This window comes from Drosophila hydei, unplaced genomic scaffold (genome assembly GCF_003285905.1).
Source record: "Drosophila hydei strain 15085-1641.00,03,60 unplaced genomic scaffold, DhydRS2 tig00000090-arrow-arrow-pilon, whole genome shotgun sequence".
NCBI lineage: Eukaryota > Metazoa > Arthropoda > Insecta > Diptera > Drosophilidae > Drosophila > Drosophila hydei.
Genome location: NW_022045662.1, coordinates 1,512,889 through 1,524,698, shown reverse-complemented (window position 1 = coordinate 1,524,698; position 11,810 = coordinate 1,512,889). Strand labels below are relative to the sequence as shown.

Here is an 11,810-nt window from a genome sequence, read left to right as displayed (position 1 = left end):
TTTTAATTAAATATTTTTTCACATAATGTGCGGTTTTTTTTTTGACTCTTTTTCATCAATTATTATATGTATATAGACAGACGTATATATATATATATATATATATGTTTAAAAATATATTTTCGAGCAGAGCAAAAGGAGGTGTTGACAGTGTGATGAGCAACATTTTGTAATGTGCCAAACGTGAGGTGCTTCAAGTTGAATAAATCGAACATTCAATTATATTTAATATATGTATAATAAATATCAAATATTTAACGGTATTTACTCAGCTAAGCTTAAACAATATGTTTTAATAAGATGTCATTATATTTTATGTACATACATCAAGCATCATTCATCGTCATCAATTGCTCGCAATTCACACATTGATTTTTCCCCATTTGCCATGCCTTATAAATTTATCTGCAGAAGCAGTCGAGCTCATCAAGTTGTAGAAATAAAATATTTTATGATTATCTGAGCCATCATTCAAAATAAATCAAATCTGTAAAATCTGTGCAGCTATCACAAAGTTATCTTTGGTGTTAGGTAATCTACTTTTTGAGTTAATTTGTTAGTAGCATTGGCGTAGCCAGATCTTTTGAATAAAAATTGAAATTGGTTGGGGAACACATTCTGCTGTCTGGTTAAGCAGATCGGGAAAATCAACTGACAAACAGCCAAACAACAGGCAAACAACGGCGACAACAGCAAACAGCATCTGTAGCCAAAGGAAACGCTCCGTGGAACTTGGCCAAGATGTAGTCAAGATGCCAAGCCAGGGACGAACCGTACCAATGGGGGGTGGCACTGAGGTGGGGACGAAAGGCTACTCAGAGGCTTACAAAAGCAAAAGCCAAAACGACAAACGCAAAAGATGTAACCAAAGTCCAAGAACTTTTGCAAAAAAAAAACAACAACAAAAAAAGCAAGCAAAGAGACGTAACTGAAGACGAGGACAAGGCGCTGCGATGCGCAGCGCTGCGGGCGGTTCGGGAGGGGAGCTGGGGGTTGGGTTTGGGTGGAGGGGTCTGCGAGTTGGGCTGGGTTGCCAAAGAGCAAGAAGAAGAACTTGGGGCTGGCAGCTCGGGCTTGGCTGCGACGTCTTCAAGCGCATTGCTGCTGCTGCTGCTGTTGTTGTTGTTGTTGTTGTTGTCAGGCGTGTGCGCCGTGAATCCGCTATAACAGTGTTAGTACGTTAGTAGGTATACAAACAGGTAAAACAGGTATTCCGGCCGCTCTTCATTTACTTTTTTTTGCCGCCGCCACTGCCGCTGCTGCTGCTTCTTCTTATGTTTCTTACTTCACTTTACTTTAGCATTATTTTAGCGAAAAGACAACAACAGCAGCAGCAAAGAGAGGCGAGCACGTCGCCGTCGATGACGACAATTGAGCAAATAAAGATAAAAATATATAAAAAAAACACATACAGAGAGAGAGAAAAGGAATGAGCAGCGATCAGGGAGAGCAGCAAACGAGCCAAAGAACAAGCCAAAAAGGAAACAAGGCATTACATGGATAGTAAATGAGAGCGAGAGAGAGAAAGAGGCAGTAAAGGACTGAGAGAGCACAAAGAGAGAGTGAGAGATAGTTCGAAAAAAAAACACATTCTTAAAGACTGCAATTACCACACAGACACAGCTCAAAGAGCATAATGAATGAACATCATTATGCGCACAGTGATAATGATAATAAGAATCATATTAATAATGACGATTATGAGCAACAGAGCCTGAGCCTATGTTTGCGCGCGTGTGTGTATGTGTGTGTGTGTGCTCAAGCGCAATTTCAAGCAACAGCCAAACATAATATGCAAACAATATATCTATAGAACCGATAAGAAATTCACACACAAACACAAACACACACACAACCCTCGCTACAGGTATCTGGTACCCTGTCCTAGGTCTACAATAGAAAATAGGTTATTATATAATTCTATTGCGCACAGCAATATAAGTTTTCTTTTAAATTAAAATTTAATGAACAAACAATAAAACAAAAACTAAAGAAAGCATTTTAAATTAGAGAAAAAACTTAAAAATTATTACTCATTTAGAGCAAGTACATGCAAAAAACTACAGATTGAAAACATTTTTATAACAAAAATATATACTTAAAATATATGTCAAATAATACATAAAATTTAAAAATAATACATTAAAAATATAATTTAAGACAGTAATTGAAGAAAATAATTTAAATAAATAATTTTAAAAATATATATTAATAAAGCAAATAAGACAAGGGAAATACTGCAAGAATTAAAATTTGTTTAAGCAAAACAAATTATAATTTATCCCAATCCTTAACGAACAAAAAAAAAGTGTCGTGAAATTAAATAAAAATATAAAAATTAAAAAATACATGTATATATAAAGCAGAGAGGCAAAACATAATTTTCCAACTTTTAATAAAATATTTCTAGTAAAATTAAAAAAAAAGTGAAAATATAAATATCGAAAATAATTCAAATAAATTGAAAGAATTCTGTAATATTTTAGCAAGTGATTTTGTTGTTGTACTGTAAGCAAATTTTAGATATGAAATTTATAAATATATAAAACATATAGAATAGTTCAAATATTAAATTAAATAAAATTAATAAATTATTAATTTCAATAAGCACTAAAAAAGTGCACCGAAAATCGCAACAAATTCTATAAATAATGCAGAAAAATCTGAGTTAGCAGGATTTTTCACTTGCTGTTGTTTCTACTGCTGCTGCTGGTGCAGCAAAAGGGCAGAGCACTTGCATTTGGCTTAGCAGCGGCATTTGAGTGAGAGTGAAGTTGCCGCAGGAACAGCGACAGCAGCAGCAACATCAACAGCAACAGTAACAACAATTAGTTAAGAAGCGCGCGCAGCTAAAAATGCTGCCTCGGCCGCAGCCACTGCCACTGCTGCGACGCCAAAGTCAGAGTCACAGTCAAAGCCACTGTCAACAGGTATATGAAGTTGCGCTCTCTCTCTCTCTGCTGCTCTCGCTCTCTCTCTATCTAGTTGGCGCTCTCTAGTTCTCTTCGCCGCACATGTTTGCCGCACACAAATACAAAGCTAGCTGTAAATTTGTTACGTCGCCGCGCTACTTGCTTGTATGCGTGTGTGTCACACAGGTGTGCGCGCTACGGCTGCGGCGAATTCACTGCGTTTGCAGCGCTTACATCACACACGGCCCAACCAGGCACACACACGCATAGAGAGAGACACACACACACACATATAGATAGAAGCAAGCAAAGTGTGTGAAATAACGTTAGTTGCCGTTGCCCTCGCACTCGTGTGCGCCAGAACGGGAGGCGACAGACCGATGGAGAGCAAGAGCGAGAACGACAGCTAGAGAAAGAGAGATAGAGAGAGAGAGGGCGCAAGCAAAAGAGAGTAAATATTAAATGAGACGACTGCTCTCAGCAACTCTCGCCGCAATCTTATTGCCATTCTAAGCGCGTTCTAAGCGCTCATTACAAGCCGACATCGCTGACAACGCTGCTTCTTCATTTTATTGCCCATACGCACACACACAGAGGCAGCGAGTGCGAGGCGCGTTGCCAACTATTTTGCCGTTTAATTTCGCTTATATGGTACTTATTGACGTTCAGTTCTTGTACTTCTACTTCTTGCGTATCTACGCGTCTTCGTAGCTACACACACACTGCTGTCGATAATGATGAAATGAAATTCTTTAAGGGTCTCATGAAAGAGACTTTGCTCGCGCAGCAAAAGTTAAGCGACAAACATACTTATGAAGAGACACACATGAATACATATGTATATATATATATACATATAGATATATATATATATATAATATTATATAAAATAATATAATTTGTTGTTGTTGTTGCACAAAACAAAAGACTTAGGCAACAAACTTGCTGAACTAAGTCTTAGTTTCTATATAACAGAAAATATATATTTACTCTTCATTAAATGTCGTCAATTTTGATACGTAATTGCATACATACATATCTACATATACATTGTATACATATATATATATATATATATATATATATATACGAAACTGAAACTAAATTTTTAAAAAAATTTTAGAAATAAATTTAAAAAAGAATAATTTATCGAAAATAATAATTCTTAGTGTAATACAAAAATATGTTAAAATAATATTTGTAGCTAAATAATTATTTTTTAAGAGACACACATTTAATCTTCTTAACTTATATATAGAACATATACATCTATAATTATCGTTGTTTATATTTATTTAGCAAATATCTGCTTTATCTATTCATTGAATTCTTAGCAACACTTTCCGAGTTTTAGTTTGTTTTTAATTACAAAACTTTTAGATCTAGAAAACTGTATCTGAGTATATATATATATGATATATATATATTTAAATATATATATATACGTATATATAGGTTTATATATATATCTCTATATGCATATACACATATATGAAGAATAGTTTATGCTCAACATTTGGGCACAAGCACAATTATGCTGTAAAATCTACGTACAAAAATAAATTGTACTTTTTTATATCATTTGCAGGCAAATGCTTATTTCAGAGTCAAGACCAAAGACATAACAGCAACAACAACGACAACGACAACAACAATAACAACAGCAACTTAAAGCAGCTCTAAGTACAACAAGTACAAGCCAAACGCAAACACACAAAACGAGTAAAACATCCCAACCGGCAAATGGCCAAAGCAGCGACGGCGACGGCAACCAAAGCAAGCAACAGGCAATAACAACAACAGCGACGTCAGCGACGATAAAACATTACCTCTACCTTGACTCTGAACCAACAAGAAAAACACGCACGCACACAAGACTCGCACACACACACACACACACACTGAGAGGCACACATAGAGCGGCGAAAAAAAAAAAACGAAGAGACGCAGCGAAAAAAAAACTGCATGAGAAACGTTATGTGAGCGAAATGAAGCAGAGGCAATACAAGCAACAGCCACAACAACAACAGCAACAGCAACAGCTACGATCGCAGCAGACGACGCAGCTCCAAAACACTCTCACTCTCTCTCAGCGGCAACATCGGCTCAGGTGCTGCTGAGCGCTGCTGAGCAGCCGTTGAAAACCGTTCGCCGTGTGTGCACAGTTACAAGAGCAGCAGCAGCGGCAAAAAAAGGCAAGCCGAAGCTAAAGCCGAAGTTCGTCTTCGCTGCCCTGACTCACAGACGAAAGCGAACTTGAGCTGGCTCTCTCTCGCTCTCGCTCTCTCTTTGTGTGCGTTTCAAGTGCGGCTTACGGTGTTTTGCGTTGCTCACCTGAATTCGCCTCTAAAACTAACTGAGTTTGTTGTAGAAGCTGGCGCTGCCGCTGCTGCCGCTGCCACTGCTGCTGCCGTTGCGACGCTTCGCAGCGGTATTGCCTGACTTTGGCCTAACTGCTCAGCGGCTGGCAACGCTTGAATACAGTAAGAGGCGAGCCGGCGTTGTGAATGCACGTGTTTTGTCGCAGCAGCCACAGCCACAAATAACTTTGCCAAAAAAAATATACAAAAAAAAAACAATAAAAGAACGGTTACAATTTACACACAACAGCCTGAAAACGCGTTAAAAAATCGTTAAAAAAATATTTACACATTAAAAAGAAAAACTATAAATAGAAACTGCCCAGCACAAGAAATTAAACTATTTAAAAAAAATATATAATCAAATATATTTGACAAATTTTTGTTTTGTTATTTTTTTTTTTTCAAAGTGCGCTATATAACGTAAATATATAGCATATATAAATAACAAAAAAATATATCTATCTGATTGCCACTGAAAGCAAACTTTGGAAATGATGAAGAAACACAAAAAATTAAACTGAGCCGCGCTCAACCCAATATACAAAAATATATAAAAATCCAATTTTTTTTTTGTCAAATATCTTAACTGATCGAAGAAGAAGCAGCAGCAGCAGCAGCAGCAGCAGAACACACACACACAGTTTTAAACAGACACGCACTTGGATTAGTGTTTTGTTTACTGTGTGTGTAAGTGCGCGCGTTCGTCTAAGTCTTTGTGTTTGTGTGTGTGTGACTCCATGTGTGTGTGTTAATAAACATAAATAATAACAGCAATAACAACAATAATAGCAACAACAAAAACAACAACTGAGCAAACATGCCGAAAATCTTTTTGATCAAAAATCGTCTGCATCAGCAGCAGCAGCGCCTGTTGGAATCACAGAATCTGCTGCAGCACAAGGCGCAGGATGATGAACGCTGCCTTGTGCCGCCGCTTAGTCCGAGCGCCTCGCACTCACGTCACGCTGATCAGGCGCCATTATCGCCAACACCGACGCCGACGCCAACGCCGACGCCGACACCAACGCCCGCCAATCCCGAGCCGGAGCCGGATCCGCAGGGTCAGGCGGAGCAGGAGCAGCCGCTTAGCTTAATTGCCGCCACCACCGCATCGACAAACACATCGACGCGCAAACGTTTCCATCATCGACGTCATTATTTTGGTCAAGCGCGACACAGTCTCGAGCTATCGCAAGAGCATGCCAGCAGCAACAGCATTCATTCCAATATCAATTCGAATGTCGAGCCCGAGCAAGTTCAAAATGGTAAGTTGATCTATCTGAAGATGCCCGTTCACCCGTGGTCAACTCCCAAAAATCTAATCAAATCGTATGACGTAGGCAACAAACATCGCACAAAACATTGCTGAGTTCGTTGCCTCAGTCATTTGTATGCTCACAATTTTATTGGCCTTATGCAAATGCCAAAATTAACAAGCGCCATAGAATGCACATAAAATTCATCCAAAAAAAAGAAACAAACAAAAAACAATAGAGATAAAAAAGTTTTAAATTGTTTTAATACTTTTCTCTAAAATAAATTTCTGCGCTTTTATGGAAGTTCTTTGTCAGCCAAATCAATTTCTGTTCAAAAAACTTAATTGAGAAATTTTTGGATAAGAAAACTATAGAGACTTGGGTGTTCGTCAGTAAGGAATAACTTTATGTTGCCTGATTGTTCTTTTCTTTCTTTTTCTTTTCCTTGTTAGTTTTTTTGTTCATTTTAATTGAGTTCCTAATTTCATTTCTGTGAAAGTCAAGTTTTTCTTTTTATTAATTGAAATTTTACTATAAAAGAAGAAATTTAGCTGATGTATATGTATATATGTACATATATATATAAATTGAGTTTTAAGAATTTTCGTTGAATTTATCTTAAGAAAGTTTGCTGATTTTTTGAGTTTTTTGAAGTTATTAAAAACGTTCTCTTAGGTTCTCTGCAATTCTGCAGAATATGCAAATATATAATAATTTATCAATAATATTATTATATTGTAGAATACATTCTCAAGTTAATAGCACAATAAGATTCTTGCTTATCGTATATTTTCTGTTTATCTAAATCAAGTGACAGCTTCCAAGGTGTTCATAAAACTGTTCTATTACATGCCAAAAGTGCATAATTCTTTGCATTTCCTGCACAATTGTTACACTTCCAGCTCATTACAAAACTTACAAAAAATAAATAAATTATTTAAGAAAATTGCCAAAAATGAAGAAAAAATCTGACAGGCAAATAAATGCTTATGACCATATAATGGCCACAAATCAGTCAAGACAAATGCTGATGGCTATCTACAACAGACAACACACAACAAAAACAACAACAACAGGCCAAGCTACCAATTCAGAGCTACAAGCTAAGCAGCACCAACAACAACAACATCAAATTAGGCAGCGTCTCGCGCATTTGTTGACGCCCACACGACACGACCCTTGGCTCTTTTTTTTGTATTTTTGCTTCGCTTCTGCTTAGATTCTGCGCCGAAGCTGTGGCCAACATCAATCACTTTCATTGAATTGCCAAAAATAAAAGCAAGCAACAACAATTTCTAGAAGTCTGTTCAGTTGTCTGGCTTATATAACCGACGAGGCGGCTTATTAAGTCATTTCTTGACCATGGTTAAAAACCTTAAAAGAGAAGAACAAAATATGTTAAACATTTATATATCTATAAGAATATTCATATCGAAACTTAACTTTCTTTTCGAGCTAATCAGAATTTATGAATTTCTTGAAAGTGAATTTTTTCCCATTTATTTTGTTTTTTTCATTTTTTCCCCATTTTATTTTTAGTTTTAGTTTCTATATTTGATATTTTTATGCTACACTTCACTGATTTGCCACTACGTGTGTCTGTGTGTCGGTGTGTTGGCTGTCAAGTTCGCTGCCTAAGTCTTTTGTTTCACATCGTCTGAGGCTTAACTGCCCTTTGTCTTAACGCGCGCAAAAAAACCGTATATATATATATATATAGATATCATAATTACATGTAGGAATAACTATAATAAACCGAATAGCATAGAATGGTGTGCATAAAATAGAATAGAATGGAATAGAGTGGAATACTAGACATGGGGTAGAATGTACATAACAGAAGCGAGCAGCGCAAGAGCAGAGCAGAGCAGAGCGAAGCAGTGCGAGGCGAAGCTAAGGCTTGCCGACTGCTGGGGAAGTGGATGTGGAAGTGGAAATTGCTCGTCGTTCTTGTGGACCCCAACCGCAGCTCAAATCACACGCAGCCACTAAACAACTTCAGTGTGTGTGAGCATGTGTATCTGTTTGTGAGCAGAGCTAACATTTAGAACCTGAAATTTGAGTTGGGCAATCTTTTACATAAGCAAAAAGTTCGAAAAACAACTAAATGCAAAAAACAGCTATTTTAACTATAAAATTCTATACAAAAAATACACTGAATACGTGATGAATTCATAAAAATCTTTTCGTAGCATAATATATATTCATATATTTCTATTCCCTAGCATATTCAACTTTATTTCTTGAAATTTCTATTAAAAACTTAATTATTTTATTTATCAAAAGTTTAGTTTCTAAATATTTATATATTTAAGAGTTTTACTTTATTTTGCCAAACTTAAGCAAACTCTTCTGCAAATATTCCCTACAATATAGCATTTAAAATTATTTTATATAAATACAAATATTCATTTATTAATACAATTCTATATTCCTAGAGAGCTGATTTTAGCTTTTACCTATATATAGTAACAATCAGGCAGTCAATCAAACAATGTATTGCAAAACTATATTGTTTGTAATACTCTATTCATTTGTTAAACTTGATTCATATATAGCATTACTAATAAAATGCTAATTTTTTTTTTGTTTTTTTTACTATAATTCCCAACAAGTTCTTGCATTGTTTTGCTTTACAATATGCTCCTAGTTCTTACATTTATTTGCTTTAATTTTAACTTAACCAGAGCCACCCTGTGGCTAAGCACACACACTCACACAGAGACAGACCGACGGACTGAGAGCTCACACAGTTCGTTAGTTTTGAACGTTCCTTCTGTGCAGGCCTTGCATTACGGGCCTGACTCACTGGCTCAGTGGGCTCTGCCTTAGCGGTTAGCGGCCAAGAACTTCACACACTTGAGCGCACATACAAAGGCAGACAGCAAGACAGAGAGAGAGAGAGGGAGAGAGTGAGGCAGACAAGCATAATATATATATATATAAAGTTAGTTAAAGTTGGCAATGGGCAAATTATATAACAATGTGCCTCAGCGCCTAAGCCACAAATCTCTGGTTGAGCCCAAGCAAAAGTACAAGTTGAGAGCAACTCTCGAATGCGGCACTAAAAGCAAATGAGAAAAGAAGATGAAGTAGAAGTAGCAGCAGCAGCACCACCACCAGCACCAGCAGCAGCAGCAGCAAGCAAAGTGGAAGTGGAAGCAGAAGCAAAAGGCCAAAGATTGGTAGGCTGGCTCTCTAGCAAAAATAGCAGAAAACTTGCAGCTAGCTGAAGCGCATAATCAAGTTAAAGATGTTGATCATAACGACGATGATGATGATGATGATGGGGCAGGGTCTGGGGCTGGGTTTCTTTCTGCCAAGCTGACTTTGGGCGTTGCTCCTCGTCGGCCATTTGGCCAAAGCGCAAGGCACAAAAGCAAAGGCACAAAGGCAAAGTCAAGGCAAACGAAAAGTGGTAGAACCAGTAAACCAGCCAACAACAACAACTGGCAACACGATTCTTGGCAAGGGCATGCCACACGAGAAATGTAGATGGCCAACAGCGACGAAAAGAACACAAAAAAAAAACAACAAACCAAAGCGTACAGAACGTGGCCCAAACCGTGTCTCAAGTGCAACATAATGTTGCTGCTGCCGCTGTTGTTGTTGCTGTTGCTGTTGCTGCTTCTGCTGTTGCCACGGCCATAATTGCTGTTTGCCAGCGTCTGTGATTTTTGCTCCCATACACACACACACTAAGTACTTGCCTTATAAATATACATATACCTAGAGCTATAACTATGCTTGAGTACACAGCTAACAGAAAAATATAAATAAAGGGTGTTTGCTTAATGCCTTTGTCTACACTAAAATTTTACATAGTTAAGCTACATTCTACTTTAGTTTGAACACTTAATAAATTCAATCAAATACGACTCAAAATTACGCTGAAAAAGTTGATCTAAACCTTTTATTCTTTATCATTTTATTTAATTTTGCTTTTTTTTTTTGCAGTTTTGTACTGCATATTTTTTTACAATTAATTATTTTTATTATTTTTTTATATATATTTTTATACATACTTATTATAAATTTATTTATAATGCTGAAACAAACTTCTCGCAAATTTCGCTCAGTGTAATCTATAAATAAACAATAGCTAAAGCTATAGTTACATTCTGTTGCGTGCCACAAGTGGCAGCCATAAATATTCATATAGACTATATATTCATAAATTTATATATATATATATATATATATATATATTCAGAGAGAGAGGGAGGGAGAGAGGCGCGACCTTAGGACAAGGTCTGATGCGCGCTATTCAAAATTCCTAGAACAACAGCAACAACAACAAAAACAACAGCTGCTCAGCTAACTGCTCAACTTCCTGTGCATTTTTTTGGCCAACTTTTTTGCAAAAAAAAAAAAAACAAAAATAAACGAACAAATTGCACAATCATTTCTTAGCCATCTTTTCATTTCATTTCATTTCTTGCTGCAAAGTAAAAGTCAATAAAAATTCAAAGGAAATTCATTGATAAAGTCGCTGCGATAAGTCAACATTTGGCCACTTAGCACTTGATAACAACAACAGCAAGCGGGCACCTGTTAGAAGACCAGTCAAAATATATATATATATTTTATATATGTATGTGTATATAAACTCTCGCAGTTCAATTCAAGCTGACGCAGATGTTACAACACGCGGCCGGAAGTTAGCGAAAGGTTGGCCAAAAATGTTCTGCTGCCAGTTATCTGACTCTCTCTCCGCCTCTCTTGCCCTCTGTCCATCTGTTAGCCCGCTGGCTTCGTACTCTATCGTAAGCAAAAGTTAACTTCAATGCTGTAAGCCAAACAAAGACAAAGTCAAAGATATTTTATTATATTATATATATTATATACTCTATAATCCAATCTTTTTGATCATATCTAAAAGTTTCCAAACGCATTTCATCATTTGAAAAAGTTAAGATATATTTATTTAAGGCAAATTATGTGAAAAGATGCAGCAGATCTAGAAATATAGAAAATAATCAGTGTTGGCCTTATACCATATACCAGATACCTGAAGAGTTGGGTAGATGCAAAATTCTAAAAAAAAATATAATAGTGAGTTGACATTTATTTATTAACCAATAGATAGTTAAATAGATGGTTAAATTTGCATATGCTGTATATATATGAAAATATCTTTCGAACTATAAAGCATTTCAAGTAAAAGTTCATCAGCTAACCAACTTAATATACTAATTCCTTTTCCAAGATGTAGTAGGCTGCCTATTAGCCTAATCTATTGTCAATGCTATTTTCAGCCAGTTAAAATATTCACCAAT

The 11,810-nt window shown here is 36.4% G+C and overlaps 1 protein-coding gene across 1 annotated transcript in view; it reads left to right on the top strand.

The window, feature by feature from the left end:
- The first annotated feature begins 6,061 nt into the window (after nt 1-6,061).
- Nucleotides 6,062-11,810, top strand: part of LOC111594173 (transcriptional regulator ovo) — a 29,305-nt gene continuing 23,556 nt past the window's right edge. The window contains exon 1 of the mRNA XM_023307358.2: nt 6,062-6,540. Within this exon, the coding sequence (XP_023163126.2) occupies nt 6,093-6,540 (448 nt within the window). The 5' untranslated portion in view covers nt 6,062-6,092. The remainder of the gene's footprint in view (nt 6,541-11,810) is intronic.